This window comes from Stegodyphus dumicola, chromosome 5 (assembly GCF_044657685.1).
Source record: "Stegodyphus dumicola isolate Sdum_Otavi_A_Nest chromosome 5, ASM4465768v1".
In the NCBI taxonomy this organism is placed as follows: Eukaryota; Metazoa; Arthropoda; class Arachnida; order Araneae; family Eresidae; genus Stegodyphus; species Stegodyphus dumicola.
This window is the reverse complement of record NC_140772.1, coordinates 171,214,530-171,240,977: the sequence shown is the minus strand read 5'-3', so window position 1 is coordinate 171,240,977 and position 26,448 is coordinate 171,214,530. Positions and strand designations below refer to the sequence as shown.

Sequence of the window (26,448 nt, the reverse complement as noted above, 5' to 3'; positions counted from 1 at the left end):
TGTTTTACTCTGCCCAAATCAGATTTTAACTTCAGTAAATCCAGAAAGTCTTTCAAAATTCTGTGATACGGTGAATCACCCGATATTAGCTTTACCGAAAAATAATTTTCAGAATCGGAAAGACAACCAATTTGAGTTAATTTCGTAGTTTTATTGATAAGCCTACCTTGTTTTAAATCGATTAAAAGACCAAAATGTCTTAAAAAATCGGCTCCTATTATAGGCACTGGTACATCGGCGATTAAAAACTTCGAAGAAAAGTTTCGTTTACTCATTTCGTTGAGTCTATGGGCAAGTCCATTTGTGTTCCATGTAATGATATTTAAACAGATATTTACAACAGACATAATTACACATTGCTAGTTGAAATAAAAATTTCTTCGAACATTGAGAACAGTACAAATAACTTATCAATAGCATGTTCTACACTTTGCAGTTCTGGCATTTTGCAGAAATCTTTTTAAAAATATTCTTAACAGAGAATCCTTTAAATATATCACAAACCTCCTTAATCATTTTATAAATGTCAGTTAATGCATTAAAAGAGAATTCAGAACTTTTACCATTATTTAGTGAATTACCCTGGCCAACGGGTTTATCCGGTTGGCCTTTAACTACATTTGCATAATTTATATCAGGTGTTACATTAGTTGTATTCATAAAATTTTTTACAGTTGATTTAAACTGGCTATTAGCATCATTAGAAGGTTTAGCACTATTGACATCATTAACATTTTTTAGGTTAGAATTTTTGTACACTTTAGGAAATTTCGGACATCCACGATAATTCGAGGTATGTCCCGACTGGAGGCAGTTGCAACACATAATTTTCTAGTCGTTTTGCAGAGCAATTTTGAGTTTTGTGCAACCCCGCACACTTAACACAGCGGGGCTTAAATTTGCATTGATCAGATGAGTGGTGGAAGTGTTGGCAGTTATGACACTGCACAACACTTCCACTTGACTTATACACAGAAATTTCAACATGAAAACACAAAAGTAAAAAAAAATTAAGTCATAAATTGCATCAACAGCTGGAATATTTTCAAACTGCAATTGGAACAGTGGCATGACGCATCCTATGCATTTGCGTGACCTTACGTATCCTATAACCCAATGTTTCTAACTCCTCTTTTATTTCATTGACAGGGCAGTCTATCGGGAGACCTCATATTACTGCTTTTATAGGCCGCTCTAATTTAGTGGAATTATATAGTGATCAATTTCTTTTTCTTCTAAATATCTAGTAATTATCCTATGATTCTTCTCTGAACAATGGAACACCTTTAAAAATTCACCATTAATTTTAACTGAGAATTCAGTCTTAGTATCATCTTTTAATGTTTTAGCAAAATCTGAAAACTTAACATTTCGTTTAACCATTACTGGCTTAATTTTGGGGGAGGGGTTACTGCAATCACCTCTGATTCCCCTGGCATTTCAACATCATTAACATTCTTTTCATTGTCATTACTCAAACTTTCAAACTTATTTTTAACTTCTATGCTAGTATTACACTTAACAAGTTTCGCTGGTCTGGCCACGTTACGCGGCTGAATAAAGGCATCAGAGTCCTGTAACTCAGTAACTGTACGTTTTCCTTTTTTTGAACCCCTTTTGGGTTTAGACTTTTCAGAACATACACCAGGATTAGTTTTACATACATCGATTATAGAAATATCATCGACATTTTTCTCGCAATTCTTACACATTGAACCATAAGGATTACTAAGCAAAGATTTGGCATTATTTGACACATTTTCATTAACACTACTAGACAAGGATTTTACATTGTTTGATCCATTTTCCTCAATAACATTAACAGCATTTTCATTAAAATACATAGGATTTTGCACACGGAAAGTCTTGCACTTACCTAGGAACAGCTGGTTGAGTCTTTCAGCGCAGGCTATGTAACACAGAAACTTCGCGAGGATAGCATCCTTCTCCGGTTCCGAACTAGCATGATCGGTTTCTGCATTTAGCTGCATTACAAATGCCCTCTGAGAACATTGTACCAGCTTAATTTGATCCAATAATATACGATAGTCTTGTATCGTAACACAGTCCATATCCAGTAGACTTGAACAATTTTCAGTCAGAACAGCATCACCAAAAGTACGAATATCATCTGGCATAACTGCCACATTTGGAAAAACTAACTCAGCAACGGTGACCAGGGGGACTTCATTTCCCTCTATGGCACATGGAAAACAGAGTCACTATATCAGGATGAATTCAAACACTAAGCATTAACGTTAGGATAAACAAGCAGTCCACAAAAATAATCACATCACAGTCCACCAAATAATAAATCCGGATACGAAATGGAGAGTCAAAACGGTAGCACAGTAATAAAAGCACATGTCACTTAATCGGAGCTCAACATGAACGTGTCCAAGGCACACTTCAATTTTATAATAAATATGTGCATAATATATACAAAATTTAAGAACAGATTTTATATATATATATATTTACAAATTCATTTTTCAAAATCGTAGTTTTTTTTCCCCCAAAGAGGCGCTAGGACAGATGGGCTACTAGTCTCAAAACGGCATTTTATAGCGTTTCACTATAAACGGCGATTCAACTTTTCAGTTGTTGCCACCAAATATTATCGTCCTATTATTAAAAAAATTAAATTATTTAGAATCTTCATGAATATATGTTTTGCATTAATAAAAATACAGTACCTAAAGCCATCAAATTAAGAATAACGTAATTCTCCACTCGAATATGCACACTGGAAACTGGAATTTTTAAGTTTGAATTTGTTTTATTATCTCTTTCATATTTTGTAAAACTTTGACGAATTTTTTATTAGGAAACTCAACAGTTTCAAAACAAGGAGTGGTAACACTGTAATGAATAAAATATTTTTATCTACAGCGTACAACACTGTTTATCGGAAATTCTAAAGATATGCTGTTTTTTAATATTTTATGATATTGCTATTGAATTGGAATTTATGTGCTTTAATTGTGAAGAACATGGTATTTAATAAATAAAGGTAACACATAAAGCGTCAAAACAGTCCCTTTGGGCGTGAGTATCACGTGCCTACAAAAGTATAGATAACCTTACCTAGAAAAATAGCAATCTTAATTGAGATAGGCATTTAACATTAAGAATTAGATTTAATAAGGAGAAGTAATATAGATACATAATAATGGTTTAGGGAAGCGTACAGTCCCAATACAGATCACAGTTACATATCATGTGGAAGGCACAAGACGAATTGTTTCACAGACGCACACACACAGACTGAAGTTGTTACCCAGAACTGCCGGGGAAAATTCTTCTCTTCTCGTCAGCCTGTAGGGTTGTCAAGCAGGTTTACTGTTTCGCCAATTGGCGCTTTTCTCCAGAGTTTTTGAGTCTGTATCGCCTGTTTGGTGTTGCCGCTACAGGCATAATATAAAATCTGAAAGCTTCTGGGTCTTATTTTAATGTTTTTAATTTTACAGAGGCTGTTCACACATTTTTAGACGATGTACACACACACAAAACTAAATTACATAAAATGCTTGTGTTTTAAATGTTCTATTTGACATCCCTCATTCTGAACTATCTTTCGACACCACAATTTCCAGGATAATAATGCCTTTTGAAGTGGCAGAAGAGATAGTCTATCCCATTCCTCCCGAACACCTTTCCAGAATCCTGTTAGGGTTATGGGACAACGTTTGGATAATGCAGTTTTTAAAAGTCCGAAAGCACAAAAATCCATAGGTGACACAACGGGAGATTTAGTAGGGATATCAGTGAAGGGTATGGCCTTGATACCAGTTTTTTGTTCCATTTCTTTTAGGAAATTTACAGTGGATTTTGATGTGTGACTGCTAGCTTTGTCCTGATGGAGTCTCACAGATTGATGGCACTGTGGGTAAAGCGATAGTATTTCATTCAGAAAAATTGGCGATAAAATATGTTCCTGATAGTATTTGGAGTTAATCTTGACACTTTTTTGCACTCTCTTTATTTTTAACTTGCCATTATAAGAAAAACCAGCAACAATCATGAATCCCATAGAAAAACTTTCTTTCGATTCTTTGAACCATGTACTTAAATTTTTTCTCCCCTTTTATGGTACTAAATGGCTCTTTTTTTGTTACAATCATTTAAATACACCCAATCTTCATCTACTGTGACAATTGTTTTCCATTTTTCTTTGGATGAGTGTTTCTCATATAGAATTCTGCAGCGTGTCCTGCGTTCAGCGATACGCTTTGGAAGGAGACGATGCACATTGCGCTTTTTCGCTTTCTTAAGATTTATATCAACGTTTATCATTTTGTTTACAGTGGACACTGAGCATTTTAATAATTTTGCAACTGTGCTTTGACTAGGGGGATTTTCTTTTAACATTAAACAACGTACCTTTGCAATAGTCGAAGATCTCTGTTTTTTCCTTGGATACTTGTTTGGAATTTTTGTCCCACTTGAGGCTCCAATTTGACATTTTTTTTCCTTTCTTGTTGATGATATTACCTATCGATGCTTTAGATATCACAAAACCATGACTCTCAGATCATTTTTGGATAACGGAGTATGCATATTTCTCTTCGGAAAGAGCATAAATGTAGCCTTCGAATTACTGCTTTGTTAAATTCGCCATTTTGAATAAAAACAAAACTTTCAAGCCACAGACAATAATTTTGACTTAAAAAAACATAGTACAATTGGAATTACTTATTTTTCAGCAAACGATTTTTTTATTACCGCTTACCAAAATCGTCTAAAAAATGTGCGAACAGCCTCTATATAATTCCTTTTTAACCAAATGAGTTTCAAGTCCAAATCAGTGTTAGTACAGAAGGACTATTAGTTTCGAAATGCCATTTTGCGTCGAATCACTTTAAATGCCCGAATCACTTTTCAAACTGTTGCCACCAAATATTGTCGCCCTGTATTTATTTAAAGAAACTAAATAATGAGAACCTACATGAATGTATGTATGTTTTTCCGTTCCTAGAGTCATCACATTTTGGATCACATAGTCCTCCACCCGAACAAGGACACTTGGAAGCCCGAATTTAGAATCTGAAATATCTTTTTATTGCCTATTTCATATTCTGTAAAACATTAACGGATTTTTGATTAAAAAACTCAACAGTTTCAAACCGAGCAATGGCAACACTGTAAGAAATAAAACATTTTTGTCTACAGCGTGCGAGCCTGTGTATCGGAAATTCTAATGATATGCTGTTTCTAAATATTTTTAGCCCAAAGTGGTGTTAACCCAAATGCTCTCGAAACATGTATGTGTCTGTAAATGAAAAAAAGAATGCCTGTTTGGATCTAATATAAAATCTGTTTTCATTTTTTTATTTATTATTTTGGGTACTGAATCCAGTTTTACATAACTTTTCAACCAAATATTTTGCGCTAGCATTATTTTCTTATTTTTTATAAAACATTTTAGAAAAGTATTTAAAATAAATGGATCATATATCAAGTTAAAGAAAGTGCATAACTGTCATAAGAAAAACTGAAGCAAGGAGAATAAAAAGTTTCACAGGTCGTATTTTTAAAGTAATCTAATTAGCTTATTATAAGATAAAGACTGTTATTATTTTTTTGCGATGATAACAATAAAAAAATAATGAGAATAAAGATGCCTGCAGATTTCTTTATGTAGAGTAATATATTTATATTAAAATTAATTTCATAATCCTTAATTTTAATAAAACAGAATTATATTTGCATGAGGTTTTCATATTTCATAAAAAGCATGTGCATATTTGTATCCTACAAAATAATTTGTTAAAATTCCACAGGGTATTTGAATGGGCTCCAGACATTCTATTTCATAAAATAACAAGCAAATATTTATATTATATACAACAATGCCTTTAATACGTCAATTCACCAAATGCCCATGATATATATATATGTTGTGATGATGCATTATAATGTTGTGCTGCCGTTATTTACTTTCTTATACAACTGAATGAATTTTAAAATATTTATTCATCTTCTTGAAATAAAATCTAATAATTCTTATTGAAATCTAAAGCAATACTGAAATAAAATATTAAAAGATATTAAAACATAAAGTAAATGGTAACAAATGACCCAGATATAAAAGAATTTTGCTTTTTTATAATACTTATTTCATCAATTCTTTTTTATTTGTCTCCAAATTGATTTCTTTCTCAATGTATTTTTGCTCCGAAAGTGAATACCAAATCATACGATTGGTATCATTGACAGTGACAAGAATAATATTACCACATTTGTATTAATTACAGAAATATGAGCCAGTTCTGCTTTAAAAGTCCTCAGTTGAAGCTTTACTGCTCTTAGGCACAGAGTGAAGAGTATTAATTACGAGATTAACATCACTGGAAATGTAAATCACAACAGTAAGCATTGATTGTTATTGATGCCTATTAAAACACATAATATTATGATAATTATCTCAAAAGGTGATACGCTCACCAATGGCCAAGCAGTAAAATTGCTGAACACGGGTAGTTCGGTTCGAATCCCAGCGAACGGGCTGTATGGACGTTTTCGTGATTTTTCCATTGTTTAAGATGTATAGAAGCCATTTTCTCTTAGACAGTTCTGCATGAAGGCATCCCTCCTTTGGAAGATAGCCTTCAAGCACTTTTTCAAGTAAACCAAACCAAAAAGAAATATTTCAAACGAAGCATAGATATTAAATTTTAAATAGTTCTATTTTGTTCTTAGGCTGTGAAATTATTTGAGTGGACGTGAAGGAAGGATGCCATAAAAACAGCACATAAAATGTTAATAAGATGTGAAAACTGATTTCAAGAAATACATGCATATATTGGTCTTTTTAATAAAACCCCAATCATAAGTATTAACTAATGAATTTTAAAATAAATGGTAATCCGTACCTAATTTAACATAGCTCATCAGTCCTTAGTCATAAATAATGTCCACTAGCGGCCGAGGAGTAACATCACTGAACACTAGTAGTTTGATCTGGAATTGAGTTTTCCCACTTGTAACATGAATACGAGACAGTTTTCTTTAAAAAGTCTTCCAAGAGGGCATCCCTTCCCATACAGAGCCAGCCCTCCTTTGTTTTAATTAACCGTAGTTGTAAATAACAAATTGTTTTCCCATCCCAAAGTCCTCCATGAAAGTTAAAGTTGTCTATCTTTATTTGAGCAAATTGTGTCATTTCAAATCTTGATATAGACAAATAATCAGAAATTCTTATTTCCTTTTTTGAAATTTTTTGCATCTCCCAGATCACTATCATATTTTTCCACCTTCGTATAATGCTTATGACGATTTTATAAAAAGGTATTTACATTTCTTTTCTACTAACTATTTTTCATAAATATTTACTCTTTATGTCCCAACCGTGTTGAAATTTGGAAATAAACACATCTTCATAACAGTAAAATATTCATAATCAAATATCGTTCGGACCTTTTTATTCGATAACACATTAAGTAAAACGGAAGAATTTTGCTTAGGGTAAAAAATGCATCATACAATTTCATGTACTTTCAGTACTTTATTTTATCAACGCCAAAAAGCGATTTAATCAAATGCAATATTATTTGCGAATGATTTTTATATCATGCCAAGGAAGGTTCTCAGTTAGTTCATTTTAGACGAGAAATCAGAAGAATAAAACAAATTTTTCTTTAAGGAAACGCACCTTGTCCTCATATTTCAATAATAAAATGTCCATACTTCACATTCACACAACTAAATGAATTTTGATACAAACATATAAATGACACATTAGTTTGAAATGGAATTACAAGATTTGAACTCTTTCAAAAATCTCATTTTTATTTCAGAACAATTATACAAAATATATACAGTCAAAAGTCGTTAATTCGGACACCCATAATCCGGACCTCAAAGCTACAAACTTTCTGCACATGCGTCGCGTTCACGCATGCGCACAGGCGTTTACGAGAGCGCGTAAGACCCTTACGGCTGCGAATATGTTTGTGCGCATGCGCGTTTAATGTGTAACGGAGTTATACGCTAAAGTTATCTAATTCAGTTAATGTTGCAGATTGCGTTGTTCCTTAATCTTCGAATTGGATCCGGCTTATTATTTTTTGCAGACTGTTAGAGCAATTTTATAAAAGTAAGCTTGAACTTCCGATTATGTCAAATAGAATTTCCGATATATATTTACTACAAAGCGAAAGTATGTTTTGAAATCCGAAATCTGTTTATCAATTTCACGCTGCTCTGCGGTAGAGGGGGGGGGCAGAAACGTCATTATTAGATTATGATAGATTAGAAAGATTATGTCAAATAGAATTTCCGATATATATTTACTAATATGTAATTTGTATCTACAAAGCGAAAGTATGTTTTGAAATCCGAAATCTGTTTATCAATTTCACGCGGCGGATTGGAAGTTAATCTGTCAGCACTATCCTTATCTTCAGGGCAGATGTTTTTATTTTATTTGGTTTATAGTCTTTGATATGATTTAAATCAAGTTCCTCGTCATTATAATTCCCTTCCGATAGTGACCCAGAGGTTATTGAAAACGAAAACATTTCGATTGACAAATTAGTCGGTATTCTCAACACAGCAATTATAGGACTTGAACAGCGGAACTTTGTAACTAAACAAGAAATTATGTCTGTTTAATAGAATTAAAGAGAAAGTATTATCACATGAAAAAGCAACTTACATTGAAGGAAATGTTTAATAAAGTAAACAAATAAATATTAAGCTTTTTCTTTTTGTAAATTTTGATACCCTTTAGATCATAATTGTTCTTTATTTCATAAATTAAGGTTTCATATTTTTAATTTTGTAATTTTTGCATGCCATCTTACCAGATTTAAACTGATGATCTATAATCCGGAAAAATCGATAATCCGGAATCGCCGAAGTCCCGAGGAGTCCGGATTAACGACTTTTGACTGTATTGAAGTAACTCTTTTTGTAAACTGTTATAATAATTTTAAAAAATGCAGTATGTTTAATCAATGCGCACAGCGAAAACAAAAATTATATGAAATTTCTCTGTTTCTACAGTCATTGTAAGATACCTGTTTAAGTATTTATTCTATGCTAAAAAAATTATTTGTAAATTAGGTGATGCTGAATTCTTTAAAAGTTATTCATGGGTTCTGTGCAAATTACATTTACTTTTGCAGAAGAAATTTTGTTTCGCAAATTTTTCACATACAGAAAGGTTTGCATTGAAGGCTTTCCAGTATTTTCCAGTTTCGGCACGAAAATCGCCCTCAGGTTTGCAGATGGTACCGCTGTATTTGATGTTTTTATTTATGAACCTCCCATTGTAACATCTTTCTCTAACAATCGCTGTTTCCCCACTACCAATTAAGCGCGACAGGAGGTCGGAGGGAATGACAGTACAGAATATTTCGTCCTCAACGATTTCGAGGCGGAAAATGTAAGGCAGGAAAAATCGTTTCAAATGCTTTTGGATTCATCAAAAGCTGGCAAAATAATCCATGTGTGAGGATTTGGAAAGCCATCTTTCAATACGGAAAAATCCGTTCGTAACGCTGAGAGGGTTAAAGGGTGAAGGGAAGAAATTAATAATTCTAAAATTAGGCTAAAAAGAAAAATGAAAAGGTACATTAAAAAATTTGGAAGTTCAGTCCAGCTAATAAAAATTTAAAAAAAATGAATAATTAAAATAAACTAGAAATTAGCATGTAAAAACAAGCAAAAGATTTTGAAGTAAACTAGCAATTGTCATGAAAAAACAAGTAAAAGATTTTAAAATCTTTTTCATATTAATTACAGATTTAATTTAGTTATTGCCAACTTAACCTTGTGTGATTTAAAGAATTTTAAGGGATATAAGTGTTTATATAATAACTATTTATTAAATTATCTAATTTAAAATATTTATTGGTATTCTGCAGTGCTTGAATATGAAATTATCTGAGTACAAAACCAAGATAATGTTAACTGTTGAATATTACCTAAATACAGTCAAAAGTCGTTAATTCGGACACCCATAATCCGGAATGATCTATAATCCGGACCTCAAAGCTACAAACTTTCTGCGCATGCGTCGCGTTCACGCATGCGCACAGGCGTTTACGAGAGCGGGTAAGACCCTTACGGCTGCGAATATGTTTGTGCGCATGCGCGTTTAATGTGTAACGGAGTTATGCGCTAAGCTAAAGTTATCTAATTCAGTTAATGTTGCAGATTGCGTTGTTCCTTAATCTTCGAATTGGATCCGGCTTATTATTTTTTGCAGACTGCTAGAGCAATTTTATAAAAGTAAGCTTGAACTTTCGATTATGTCAAATAGAATTTCCGATATATATTTACTACAAAGCGAAAGTATGTTTTCAAATCCGAAATCTGTTTATCAATTTCACGCTGCTCTGCGGCAGAGGGGGGGGGCAGAACCGTCATTATTAGATTGAGATAGATTAGAAAGATTATGTCAAATAGAATTTCCAATATATATTTACTAATATCTAATTTGTATCTACAAAGCGAAAGTATGTTTTGAAATCCGAAATCTGTTTATCAATTTCACACCGCGCATTGGAAGTTGATCTGTCAACACTATCCTTATCTTCAGAGCAGATGTTTTTATTTTATTTGGATTTATTTCATCTCGAGTCTTTGATATGATTTAAATCAAGTTCCTCGTCATTATAATTCGCTTCCCATAGTGAAGAAAGTGACCCAGAGGTTATTGAAAACGAAAACATTTCGATTGACAAATTAGTCGGTATTCTCAACACAGCAATTATAGGACTTGAACAGCGGAACTTTGTAACTAAACAAGAAATTATGTCTGTTTAATAGAATTAAAGAGAAAGTATTATCACATGAAAAAGCAACTTACATTGAAGGAAATGTTTAATAAAGTAAACAAATAAATATTAAGCTTTTTCTTTTTGTAAATTTTGATACCCTTTAGATCATAATTGTTCTTTATTTCATAAATTAAGGTTTCATATTTTTAATTTTGTAATTTTTGCATGCCATCTTACCAGATTTAAACTGATGATCTATAATCCGGAATCGCCGAAGTCCCGACGAGTCCGGATTAACGACTTTTGACTGTATTAATTTTTTTACCTTTCATGCTTTCTTCATATCAAGACTGAAAATCTAATTTATTTTATTTTTATTGAAGATGGAAAAAATATTTCCTGCTTCTCATAAGTTATCTTTTCATAAAATATGTCAGGTTTGGTTTTTATTTACTGCTTCCAGGAAAAACTAAATTAGAAAACAAAAAATATTCTTTTGAAAGTGAAAGCCCATGTGATATGTTTAAATGATGTTAATTTAATTCTAAAATGAAGTTTCTGAAATTAGAGAGTTTCCTTTTTTTACATCTGTGCAAAGTACATGTTGAAAAAAAAAAAAAATATTTTTTGACAGTGCTTAGTTATTACTTGTGTTGAGTTTAGTTAATACATTGTAAAATTTTATTATTTTGTTTTAGTGCCTAGTGTAATGCCATCTGAAGTAACAGCTACTACTGCTCCTGGTTCAAGTAAATCAACACCAACAAATGTTTTAGATAGAGCTCGAAGCAGGCTTGATCAATTCTGGGGCAAAAATAAATGATCCGAAGCTTCTAAAGATAGTTATGCAAATTTATATGAACTATTAAAGTATGATACTCAACACATGATGGTATCTGCCTGTTTTTTGTTGATAAACATGTATTTACCCAACTTTCAAATTTTATTTCTTTTATTCTTACTCGTGTACTTTTTATAAATGAATTAAAAATGCATACCAGATAAAATATCAAAAAGGGAAAATGTAATATATTTTCTAGATGCATACGTTCTAGAACAGCGATTCTCAAGCTTTTCCGTGTTAGGAGCTATTTTATTGATGATTACTCGAAACAAGAAACATTCACAGCCCTTGAATTAAAAACACAAAATGAATGCAGTGAAAGTTTTCTATGATGATTGACGATTTTGATCTTCTGAGATGTGATCCTCATGTAAGATGTTATAAAATGATGTTTAATGCTCGTGTTCTAAGAGAAGTATTCATCGGTTTCAGAAGTGGTTATCTACAGAAGATAATTGCCATAGGAAGTCTTCACCATAATATATCTTTCTTTACTTCTTAAAACTCCTTCTTGGAAGGGAACAAATACACGAAGTAATCTGACAAAATACAAAAAGAAAAATATTTGTGAGGAGGATGTTTTGTCTGTTAAATTTGTTTCAACTATGTAGTGGTTAATTTTACTTATTGTAATACCAGTAATGTTTAATGTCTGCCTAAAATAAAAATACAATTAATATTAACATATATACTTATACATTCTTCTCTTGCAATATTTGTTCTATTTTTCTTCGAAATTTTTACCATAAAGGAGGAAAATTAAATCTTCAAAACAATTATGTAGGTTATTTTCTTTCTCTTCTGGAAAATATTGCATTTGCAAATGATACACATTTGCAAAATATTGATAAAGTATATTAATTATCATATGTTTGGGACCATAGACATTTTCATGTGTGAAAGCTGGAATTTTGCTATGAATTACCAAATATATAGTTTGCTTCATTTGCCAAGACAGACATTTCATTCATATTTTTATAAAAGTTTGTGTCGGTAATCATCCGAGCTTGACTATTGTAATTCAAGATAAATTTGTGATCTGTCTGTAACTTATTCTGTTTTCATTAAGCATATTAGTACTTTTTTTTTTCAAAATAGTGTACTTTTTTATCTAGCAGTAGTGTTTTTGTGACTTTTATTTCATCATAAAAGATATGAAAACATATTCTATGCATCATATATGATACAAAAATTGCATAAATTTTATGCATAAAATAAAGGCTGTATATGCTACAATTCCTAATCATTAAAACCAAGTAGAGAGGCAGCTTTAGATTTGCATAGATTTTATCTACAACTGCATCATTTTTGAGAACATCTGACATAGATTCCCCTTCTTTAGAAGGAAAATAATCTAATAAGTAAAAAAAAGATCTGTCATTAAAGAGAAATCATTGCTCGACAATAAAGACCATGGAGAAGTAAGCCATCAGGATTTTCCATGTGAGATTATCAATATTTAGCTGGATTTAACATAATTCCATGAGCCCATTTTTGGTTAATTCTTACTGGTACTGCTAATCTGAATTGTAGTTCACATATAAATTAAGTTGCATTATAATGAAAACTTTTGGATCACAGCTCTCCCTGAAGGAAGCTTTGAGAAACGTTGTTTGTTTTTATTTGAATGTTTTTAATGATGGTATAATCTGTGTACTTATCACAGGTAGAATCGTTAGTGTATTACTTTGCTATAATAAGCACTGCTTTTTTTTATTATTATTACAAATCACAGTCATGTTTTTAAAACTTGAGAATAATATTTAAAATGACAAAAATATGAGATATTTGTTTAATAGCTTAATACTGAATTTATGTGTATAAAGGAAGGGTGATATTTAAATTATTACATAATATATTTGCTTAATAATGCTAAATTTATTATGGAATATAAAAGAAGAAACTGAAATACTTGAGATTAATTGAACTGAATATATCAAACCAAATTTTTTTTCCTTGGACCTTGAGCAACTGAATACATCTATCTTTCTATCTGATAATTACTATTTTTAATTTATATTAACTGTATATTTATTAAGCAAACTTTAATAAACATAAATGCTACATAATATGTATTTTGAAGTAGATATATGAAAATATTTTTGTCTTGATAGAGCACTAAAAATTATTTGTATGATGTGGTGAAATCTTATCTTTATACTGAAGCTAAAATTTATGTATGTTAATATGAAGGAATTAACAGCTACTATACATTTAATAATATGGATCAGCAATATTATTTTTCAGAATTGACTGTTAAAATTTACGCTTAAGAGTGTCATTAAATTTATATTTATGCAAGATATGTATATATTAAATGTGTTTAATGTAATATCATTTTATAAGTAATCCTTTAAAAATTTATTTTCGTAGTGTAATTTTTTGCGACTTGAAATTTTTATTGCAAACATTGGATTTTTGAAAAATATTTGGATAGCTGCCATGTAGATACCTCACAAGTTTCTTGAAAATTTTAATTCTCAAGACACATTCTTTTTATTTGCTTATTTTTAACAGAGTTTGGTATAGACAATGTTAAATCATGGTAAATGCTGATATGATATGATTAAGCTATATAGTATTGATATATACTTAGAATACCTAATTAAAATTTTTTTATGAACAAATAATATTATTATATTGCTTCAGTTGTTGATAACAGAGGAAAGTCAAAGCTAGAATTTACGCAATCCAAAAATAATCTAGAATTCCAGTTTTTGTATGCTTACATTTTTAGATAATATTGTAATCTATACATAAAAATAGAATTTTTTAAGCTATTAGTATTAAACATTGATATCTCAACAGGTTCTGTTTGCTGATGTTACAGTATTAATATACTAATTAATTTGTATTATTATATAATCAAAATGTAACACAAAAATAGTTTTAGTATTGATATTTTGTAAGTTTTTGTTTTTTGTAGCATAATTAAACCTTTTGTAATCAAGAAGTAACTTTCTTCTGTGTACTTACAGGAAGCTAACTGAGAGTGTCACCATGAATATAAAAGATGAACTGATAAAAAATTGTAATATTTATTATTCCTACAGTTATTCTGTTTTACTTTATTAATTTTTTCTTCAACTCTTTCAATCATGTAATTTTTATTGTAACATGATTAATAGTTAAAAGTATGGTATTTAATTAGCTTTTGTTTATGTTCCTACAATTATGACAGTTATTTTATTGTTGTCAACACCAAAATACATTACCAAATGCATATAACTGTAGCATTTTACTTTCTAATTTAAAATTTTTAACTCTGTATAATTGATTTTGTAATCCTATTACATAACTAGGATCTGTTTGTTACTTCCATTATCTAAGTTTGAAAAGGTTTATCAATTCATACTAAAAGAAATGAAAGTGTGAAAATAAAAACAACAACCAATCTTAAATCTAAGAATTTTGTACTAGTGAATAATTTTCAGATTATTCATTAAAAAGAGAAGAAAAATTTGCTGAATTTATATGATGAATAAAATATATAATCAGTAAAATTGCCATTATGTGATTAAAAAAAAAAGAAGTTTTTTTTGGGGGGGGGGACCGGGGGTGTTAGAAACAATAAGAAAATATGCCTGAACTGTATTTTATTATATATGAATTACATTTATTAAATGTGAATGAGATATATGCACAGTTTATATATTTATAATGAATGCACTATGATTTTTATTGTGTTATTACTGTCATAATCATATTAGTATGACAGAGGTTCTCACCACACCATCTTTTGTAAAATTGTTATTCAATATCTTTTTGTGCTGTAAATATAACCCAAATAAGCAACAAACTGTGTCTGTAATGGTAGATGATCACTTCATCATATGAGAGTTGCAAATGATTCTTTGGTAAAGATATGTTAATAAAAAAAAGTAGAGGGTGAATTTTCTAACAGTTTAATATTAAATGGCTATTAAATAATGAGGTGATTAGATTATTTCAATTAAAAAAATAAAATATTATTTTGAAGTGATTATGAAAAATATATAAGAATAAATTAACATCTTTATTAAATATACTTTAAGATAGAAAAAAAATTTTTTTTTCATTTATTTCTTTTATTATTCTATATTTTCAAAGCTTTTAAAAATCTTTTAAAGAAAGGCTGCTTTAATAACTATGAAGTGATTAAGAACTTTAATTATGTGATGTAGAAGTGTTTCTGAGAACAAATAATAAGGAAATATGTGATGGTGGGTTCTTTAATCTAAGAATAAAAAAAACCCTTTAATACAGAATATTAAATAATTTGTTTTAAGTTTCGTTTCATGAAAAATTTTTGCAAATGCTTATTTACAATAATGGTAAATCATTCTGTGAAAGAGCAATCTGTTTACAACAGAAGAAATGTGGAAGCTGTTTAAATTTTATTTCTTGATGTAAAATCCAATATGTACATGAAAATAATAACATCCTTATGTTCTAGGATAAATTTTAAGATATAAAAAAATAGGCAAATATTTATTTTCTATTTCAGTAATTCTGAGAATAGCAGTAGCTTTGCATACACATATATATGTGTGTGGTTTATTTATTATTTGAAACAACATAATTATTGTGCATAGTCAGATAATCAGCACATTCGCGGCCAAAGCTGAAATAGTGCATCTATTGAATTGCGCCAAAATCCTGAGTTTTTATACTTTTAAATTATTTTTTATTGTTTTATTATTTAATTAGAGATATAACAGATTATTTTTATAAGTAAATAAACACAAGCATACTTAGGGTTAATATATGAAATAATATTTTTGTTCCTTGCACCAAATATGAGATAACTCAGAATTACATAAACAATACCGACCTCTGTGCATCCATACAGTATTCCTTCACATGTGTGATACATGATTATTTTCAATTAGTCTTACATTGTAATAACATCACAGACATGCATTTTCAGGCTTTAAAAATTTGCATATTACCATAATGATTTGTGAGTACAAGAAGGCATGAGGAATATTTTTTACTTTTATATTTCACATTTTCAAATTAGCTTATAAATTTTTGATTAAAAAATAATTCACTGAACAAGAAGTATTTTGGCAGATCATTCATAAAATTTCTCAAATAAATCCCCTCCCCCCAAAAGGGTGCATTTGCATTCTTAACATTTATTTACTGTAATTTCATTTTGAGAACCACCTAAACATTGCATGCATTTGCTATGGCAATAATCATACTTGGTGATTTCAGTTAGGCAATCAGTAATGAGTTATCTCATAGCTGGCAAGTAATCTCGATTTTCCAAATATGAATATTCTCGTAAAGGTATCTGCAAGAAACATTATGGAGAAAATAATGCAAGGCAAAAATATTGGGTGGAAAAGAAAAAGCTAGGAGAAAACATAACAGTTCTAAGATATCATCATAAAAAATAAAGCGGTTCAAAAACATTGCAGTTTTAAAACACTGTCGTAAAAAATAAAGTACCTAAAAATCATCATATGACAATAACATCGCAGACATGCATTTTCAGGCTTTAAAAATTTGCATATTAGCATAATGATGTGAGTGCAAGAAGGCATGAGGAATATGTTTACTTTTATATTTCATATTTTTGAATTAACTAATAAAGTTTCGATTAAAAACTGTGAAGGAAATTTATACATTTAGAAACTGTAAATGAGTAGAAAAATAATGTTAGATATAGCAAATAATATAATTTTAAATTTATAGAGTTAACTAGATCATTTAATTAATTAAATTAATCTATTTCATAAAGTTTGAATGGTAATTTTTCGTGGAAAGTATAGTCTAAAAAAAAAGAGATTAGTAAAAGAAGGATGAGTAACTAACTACATTGGTTATCTCTATTAAAATTGTTTAATTAAATATCAAATTTTAAAATTCTGACAGCTGCTATATATAGCATTAATTTTTCACTCATTTTTAGTTTTTGATTGCTTAAGTTTTCTACTTCTTTTTCTAGTTTCCCCCAAAAATTGATTGAAAAATATGAAATATAGAAGTAAAAATATTCTTCATTCCTACTTATGCTCACAAATAAGTATGCAAATATCATCTTGCGATGATTTGTAGGTCATACTTGCCAACCTATGACACTCAAAAATCAGGAGATTTTTCACAATGTTAAAAAGACTTTAAATGATGAAAATATAGTTTTTAATAATGAATTAATTTCAAATAGTAACTAATTCTTAAATGCAAGCAACACAAAAATACCTTACACATAAAAAACATTTTTATTACTTGCAATCGTTTAAGAAAATGAAAAATAAAACTTTAATCAGTTTTCGTAAAAATGTTATAAACAGTGGCAGATTTTGCTTTCTTTAAGAAAGAAACGTCATAATTTTGTTCATAGCAATTGCCACGTAGGCCTGCTTTCGCTAATAGTTTTTCTAATGTGTCATCACGAATATTAGATGTAAATTTAGTCCTCGTTTTCGCAACAACACTGAAAATCCTCTCACACTCTGTATTACTACGGGGAACTGTCAAGATGGCCAACATAATTCTAGACAGTTCACTATATTTCAAAATTCCATCAGCATCTTTCAGTTTTCTACTTAAACTCCACTGGGTGTCAATCTTAGCTGATTTTATAACTTCATCCAAGTTCTCTAATTGTAAACTGCTGTTGGAACTGTTTCAATTTTTCCTTCTTTTTAGAACTCCTTTCAAGATAATAATAAATATCAACAATGTGTTCATCCACATTTATTGGTAAAGAAGCTTCCCTTTTTTCAGCTGCTAAATTTAAGGGGTGACAGGTGCACCTCATAATCTGCAAATCTGAATTTTCCTAAGATGCCTGCAACACCAGCATTCAAGCCTACCAATACTGGTGTATTATCAGCACCAAGTGCTAAGCAATTATCCAGAGGAACTACATTTTCCTTTAAAGTTTTAATAATTAGCTGTGGTATATTAAAGCCTGTCAAATGTCCTTCTAAAGTGGGGACTGCACTCAATTTCTGAAGACTCTGGATTATAAAAAGAAACAACAATTGGATACAGTTTTGAATTGGTATTATTGCTTCCATCCATAGAGAGGCAGAACGGAGCTGTTTTATTGCAATCAATAACTCATGATTTATTTTTCAAACCCATTTCTTTAACAATTGCACCTGTTTTGGTTCTTGCACTTGAATATTTCTTAGCGATCTCACTATCGGGAAACATTTTTCTAAATAAAGCTGCAGCGTGATCCGATGCATTCAGTGGCAGGTTGTACTCCAGCAAAAAAGCAGAGAACAGACATTCTGCATTAATAACTTTTTGGTCCTCTGTTTCTGAAGAAAAATTTAATTTTCCGTTTTTTTTTCAAAACAACTCATGTTGTCCTTGTGTTTTTGTGTACGCAGATGTTTGAGAACATCTGCCCTTCCACCATGCGAAATAAAAAAATCGCAACGACAGGCGGTACACATTGCAAATTTATTACATTTCCTTGAGGAAATAATGGAAGGAAAGTCAACTGTGTAGGATTTTTGAAACGTACACGAGTATTTCACCTTTCTCACAGACAACAAAAGATGATAATTTCTAAAACTATTTCCCGAAGGCATGTGTACTCACACAACTCAGGACAAAATGACCGAAATAACTAAAGAACATCCAAATAACAGTTTGCTTTGTCCTCATTGGCTAACATATGCCAGATGACAGCAGTGGAGCACGATGCCCATTGGAGAACTGGAGAACGACCTTTCTGGATACATAAATGCTCTCACTCATAAAGCAGAAGTTATCTAATTCGCAAGGTTTTGTTTTAGATATAAGCTAGAGAAAATTCAACTGCTTTCAGACGTCCAAAATCACTTTTTTTTTTTTTTGTTCATATAAAAAAGCATTAAGCCAAGTTCCATAAAAATCGTGAGAAATTTTAAGAATAAGAAAAAGTCGGGAGAAATATATTGTAAATCGGGTTGGCGGGAGAGCGGTCGAAAATCGGGAGAGTTGGCAACTTTGGTAGGTGCTTTATTTTTTACCATGATATATTTATGACGTTTTTGAACTGCTTTATTTTCAACCACAATGTTTTATATTACAATATTTTAGGACTGTTACTACTGTTATTGCAAAGGTGAAGCCCCAAGCAGATGATTCAGCCACAAAGCTTTTAGAGGCCAGCACAACAAAAGAGAAACGAACTGGGGAAAAAAAAAAAAAAAAAAAATACTAATAAACAGTTGAAACGTAATAAAATCACACGTAAAGAAAAGAAAACAGATACACATCATTCACACATCTACTCCAGCCAAGTATCTGTGCGTTGATAATATTCATTATTTGCTTGGAATAAAGCAACATTTTACTGTAATCCTGTAGATGTCTTGGAAATTCGATTTCCATTTTATCTCTAATACTAGCAGTCAGGCCACAGGTTTCAACGAAGTGAACATTATCACTTGTTACTCTACACAGCCGACAAAAATTGTCTTCCTGCAAGGCAAACCTATTCAAGTACATGGGAAAACATCCATGTTTCATCAAAATCTGATTCAGATCTATATCAGTATAGCACTTTCTTTCCTTACAAATCTGTATAGTACACACTTAATTTTTCTCTGAAGATTTTCAATTGTTTTTACATTTTTCATATATACTATAGTATAAAAATTCACTTGTCCTGCAGTTGCCAAGTGTGGCCTCTTTTGCTAGTGTGTCAGCCCGCTCATTACCATGGAAACTTACATGTGCCTTAATCCGATGTATCTTAATATTTATTTTGTACGTATATTTCATTTTAATATTAACAATAAGTTTATTGTCAAACCCAAGGCCGATAGTGTATCTGTAAATATATGGGCACACTGATCAGCAGATAATTTATTTTCAATCCAGGTCAAAGCCTCTAGTATTGCATATAATTCAGCCTGGTACACTGTATTCGTGAAAAGAATATTTTGTGGCAAATCTCAGATCCATAATAATACACTACAGATGCGCAACCAACATTTCCTCATAGGCCCGAGCCATCAGTATAAATATCACATTCATTTACAGTACATAATAATCGATCATAATTTAGTCCAAATTTATCTGTAGGGTGAATCAATTCAAGACATTCTTCAAAGGCATCACTTTTTAATTCTATATGAGAGATTTCTAATGATGTAATATATTTGTTTTTCATTAAAAACTTGTTATAGAAAAAGCCATATTGATATGACAGGAGGGAACACAAGCCACCTCTGTTGAAATGGTCCGGAAAGCACGAGTAGCTGCAAACATTCAGCCTCTGTATTGTATTTAATTTATCTAATTCTCACAAGTTTCCCCACCCAACAGCCCCAATGCCATACATAACAATTGGAATTACTACTTTTTTAAAAATAAGCAAGGTAGAGCTCTTCTTTGCAAGAGTTTTTGCAATAAAAGTATTACAATAATATTTCAAAATACGATCAGTTTTTTTTATTGTACATCCTTAACATGATCCAAAAAATTTAATTTTGTATCGATAATAACACTGAGGTATTTCATCTTTTCAATGAACTTTAATCCTTCAGCATTATATTTTAGGACTGTGATGTCTTCCATGATGTTTTCACCTTGTGTTGTTCTCTCCCCCTCATTCTGCAGTTTTGTTTATCAAAAGTCCCAGTTATAAGACCCTACCAGATTTTGGAACAAATATATAGCTAGAGAAAAGGTGGTCATATTATCGAGTAAATATGGTATTTTACTTTACTGAGAAGGAAAACTTAACAGTTCCTGATGCACTATTTTTTAACAAATGTGAATTATAATTTTTTTCTTTGTTTGTGGCATAATTTATCTCCAAATCATTTTAACACATTTTTCAGTGTTTGAATTTTTCTATTGAAATTCTTTACTAGTTTAGACACTTTAGATATTTTTATATACAATCATCAGTTTGTATTTTACTGGTTTACCACTTTTATCCCTTCTTTCTGAAAATTCTGTATACCTTTCAGAATTCCAGATTGTTCTATTTAATAATATTGCTAAATAGAGGAAATATATTTAGCAGAAAAACGTTTTACTTCTTATAATACAGACCTACATTCATTAAAAGATTCAAGAGTCAAATTTATCTCTTATTCCTGAAAACTCAAATTTTTGAAGAGCAGTTTTGTCTCATTACTTAATAGCCATTTTCCATAAATCAGAAAAAAATATATAATAAAGAATTGATTTAAGTATAATTTTGCATTCATTTTCAAGAACATTTTCTGAATGCTTCTGAATCTTTCTTGTGCATTACAAGATGATAAATAGTGATTAATATGATTTAAACTGTGCACTGAATATATGGTCAGTTTGCTAGTTGAGTTAGATTACTGACTACAATTTTTTTGAGTGCATGTGTGTGTACGTAAAAATTGCATTTTACACACAATGAATTTCTAACATTTAATGTATTCAAAATATATTAATTTTCTGCATACAACAGAAGTGTTTTTATGAAATTCAAATTTGTATTTAGATCAAGAGTTACTTTTTTAAGATTATGTATATAGAATATTTCAGTGACATGAGATTACCATTTTATATATGCAGATGTAATCTTGTTCTTGGATTGTTACCAGTATTCTGAAAAATTTAGCTTCTTTACATCTTTTAATCAGCTAAAGATAAAAGAATAGTAATTTATTTAATGGAATATCTCATGTTGTTTTCTGAAATGGGAATGGAAAATTGTTTATGTTAAAAATATTCTGTTTATAATAATACTTTTTGCTTTTGATATGAAAAACGTTGTCTTGGTATCTATTATAATAATAAGTCATTATGTGGCAGTTATTTGCTGGCATGATATAGTAAAATATTCTAATGCTAAAACAATTTCAGAGTTTCTGATTAGTGATTTTCTTGAAATGTATGCGTGTAAAGAAAAATTGTTTTCAAAGCTTTGTACTTATTTATTTAACAGTAAACTTGTTTCAAAGAAAATTTTGCATTTACTATAATTTAATACTTTAACTACTATGAATTACTGAGCAGTAAACAAGAGAAAAGTACATTGTAATAGTTAAAGAAATTGCATGAAATGTGTGTATGTGAATACACATGATGAATTTATTTTCCATATAGTGTGAATTACTTTTTATGTAGCATTTAAAGAGTAAAAATTAAAAAATAACTTAATAAACACATTAAATATGCTAAAATTTAAGCATTTGTGACAGATTCTCAAGAGTTAAAATTTTATTTAAAACTGTGTCTGCATTTTTCACATGCAAACTAGGGATCATGATTAATGCAGAATTTCTTTTTTATAGTTTTAGCAGTAGCTAAATGCTTTTATAAGTGGCTAAGTATCATGCAACAAATTGTAATGGTTTATTTATTTATTTTCATTTTGTCCTTTGCAAGCCGTGAAGGATTTATAAAAAGAAAGTTTCAGTTTACTTGCTATGTATATATAGTATTTATTGCAGTTGGTAGCAGCACACTTCAGAAATCAGTAAGGTAATTTCTTCAATTTTTTAAAGTTTTAGATTTCTTCAATGAGTCATTAAGTACTGGGTTGATGATTTTGCATACCGAGATTTTTTTCCTTACAGTTGTCAGATTATCAGTATTAATGTCTTAGTTTACAAGGAAAATATACCATAAAATTTTTAGTTTCATTTAATGTATAAAGAACTGACTGACGCAAATTTTGGCTTTTTCGTATGAAGTGCTGCTTGGCCAAGTCATGAGTCATTTATCGGAACAAGTGGAAGTCGGAAGGAGCAATGTCTGCTGAATAGGGCGGGTGGGGTAGGACATTCCATTGAAGTGCCTTCAAAGTTTCCTTGACAACTGTTGCAGCATGTGGGTGAGTATTGTCGAGCTGAAAGATCACTTTGTCATGTCTTTTGGCATATTGGGGGGAGCATTTGAGCTTCAATGCTCGGCTCAGTTGCATCAACTGTTTCTAACGTTCCCCAGTGATGGGGCATGAATTATAGTCCAATAACCCCTCCAACTCAGGGTCTTCAAACTTAGTGGCTTTCCTTTGCATTCTTTGTCGTTGGCGTCCAAATCACCATTTTCAAAGTGCCCGAACCAGTACTCGCATGCTCTCTATATGCTTCACACAGTGAGCGATGTCCATCAGCTGCAATTTTCTTCAAATTAAAACAAAAAAAGAAGCGCTACTCGCAAATTTTGTTTTGTTGGTAGAAAGACTGACATGAGTTGAGTACAAAGTTTGTTATTTCCATTTCATGAAGATGATGGCACTTTAACATGAGTATAGTTATAACTGTCTGATAGGATTTGATACTAGTAATGCCATCTTATGTAAATCCCTCAAAACTTACTTGTAAACCCAATATATAAGTACAGAAATAACTTTTCCCTAATTTAGATTAGCTTGAGTTCTATTATCAACCTTGTCACTCGCAGCATATCATATATGATAAGCTTAATTTTCCTCTGTGGAGAAACAGAATCAAACATAATATGGGAATACAGTGTCAATTGTGACTCACCATATCATATTTGATATACTGAAATGGACTGTTCGAAATGTTAAATGCAATAAGTGATGTCAGAAAGCATAAAGCTAAATTAAATGAAATTAACCTCGTTATTATTATTTTGTGAATTAAATGAGAAGTTTACAAAAATTAGAATTTAGAAATGTTTCATACAATGCAAGCAGCTTAAATTTTTGTGTTTTAAGTATGCTAGTAGGATATTATAGGTAGTGATATTTAAATTAAATTTTTGACATCATTATTATATGGAAATAATAATAAATATGTAAATATAATCCTTATTACTAATACTGAATGTTAATTGTTTATTGTAAATATTATGATTTTCTATTTATATTAAAAATAAATATATGCAATAATTGAAATATATTATAATAAAAAGCAGTTTTGATAGGAATTATTTTTGAATGTTAATTGCAAGACACGCTTGGATGTACAAGTGTGCTCAGCATTTCAGCGTCATGGGTCCAACCAAGGCTGAACTTTGTCCTCCCAGGGTCAGGAGCAAAGAGATTAAAGCAGAGCACGCTTGTTACAGGGAAATGCCTCATGGCAGACTTTCTAAGAGAACTGTTTCACATTTTTAATGTATCCAAAATAATATCCATAATCCAAGCCACTCTTTTCATTATATGAGGAAAACCATTAAAATTTCATGCAATCTATTTACTCAACTACATAGAATATAACCTAGGTCAAACTATGATTCTTCTATGGCCACTCATTCAGTGGTCAGTACCTTGAATACTGAAATTAAATGATAAAAGGCTATATATATATATATATATCTGTCATGCATTTTACCGTTTTTGAACTTTCTTAAAATATTTTTGAATTACAATTTATTTTTCTCAATCCCACTATAAAATAGAGATCATAAAATGCTGATAGGTTTTGTTCTGCTGTTTATAGGCAGAAGTACTATTACTGTATTAACGTCATTTAGATTTTTGCAATGAAACTATGTAGAATTTCTGTGCACATGTACATTATTTATTGAAAAGCTTTGGTGAATGACAGGAAAAATAATATATTATACTATACTTACAGATCATCTCAAATCATGCAGAATCTCAGTCTGATTTTAGATAATTGGTTTCTCTTATGTATTACATCGAAATGCTACTAAAGGTAATTTCAAAACATACTAATATATACATGATCCATTTCAATTATTGAAACTAATGTAAAACAATACAGGTTACTGGTTGGGGGGGAGCCTTTTTATTGAGGTGTTTTCAGGCAATATTAAGGGTAGTGTTGGTATTATGGAAAATTATGTTTACGATTGTAGTAATCTTTTTAATTTGAAATACTTTAATTAATAATTCTACATTTGAATATTATCACCCACAAATAAATACATAAAACAATAATAACAGCCTAACAATTTGAAACTCTAAATGCTTTTAGTGGTAAACGTTTTTTTACTAATAAATTTTGGAAATAGGGGGGAGGTCATAAAAATATTTTACTTTTCATCTTAAATTAAAATATTTACTGTTGCCAAATGATAAATATATACAGTTTATGAAAAGTAAAAAAAAAATAACTTGAATAGAACTTCAATTCTTAAACCTCTAGTATTTGTTTCTGCTCTTGTTTTCGAATGCTGAATGGCATAAACAGAGAAATACTAAAAAGTGTATGTTATGACTTGCAATCTGTATGTGATGAGAAAATTTTATCATAATCATATGCTTTTATTTGGGTTGACAATACTGAACATGAGAAGGAAAGTTAGAAATTTTCCAATTGACCTTATTAAGATATAAGAAACCTATTCCCTCGTATAACACGATAGATAGGTTCCTAGAAAATGTCGTGTTGTACGAGATCTGGAGCCAGTATAAAAAGGGGGGTTATGTTCCGAAAACTTATTAAAAATAAATATTTTTTTAAATTCTATATAACCAACTTAATTTTTATTAAACATATATATATGTGTACAACACAAAAAAATATTACATATTTTAAATTACCGTAAATTTAGTTTAACAAATTTCTACACTGTCAGTATAATCAAATGAGACAATTTTTTGGTGGAATGAGATCACTTTCATTTTCAGAATTTCTTTCTTCATTTAAAGTTCTGGCATTTTATCCCCTTTTTAAAAAACCTGTAATTTTACTTTGCTTACTAGTTCTTACCAGGTCAATGTAAATTTCTCAATATGGAGCTAGACAGTTTTGCAACTCACTTTTGAATTTTCGGCTTATGTCAGCGGAAGGTTCTGCAGTCAAGAAAAATGATTCGAGATTTTCAACTAAGCTTAGGTCTTTTAATTTTTTTTAATGCTAAATTATTAACTGCATAAGCTTCATAAGTGCTAGTGTCCTCAGAATCGATTTGATTTATGGCTTTGGATGCCATTTTCATCAAATCTGCTTTGTCAATTTCTCCTTCCGCTAATAAATCTTGAACGTCCTCAATAGCCAT

The 26,448-nt window shown here is 30.3% G+C and overlaps 1 protein-coding gene across 2 annotated transcripts in view; it reads left to right on the top strand.

Moving 5' to 3' along the window:
• LOC118179363 (uncharacterized) overlaps positions 1-24,405 on the top strand; it is a 350,178-nt gene extending 325,773 nt beyond the window's left edge. For both annotated transcript variants that reach the window (XM_085817376.1, XM_085817377.1), the window contains one exon: positions 11,429-24,405. In XM_085817376.1, the coding sequence (XP_085673502.1) occupies positions 11,429-11,553 (125 nt within the window). In that variant the 3' untranslated portion in view covers positions 11,554-24,405. The remainder of the gene's footprint in view (positions 1-11,428) is intronic.
• The last annotated feature ends 2,043 nt before the right edge of the window (positions 24,406-26,448 follow it).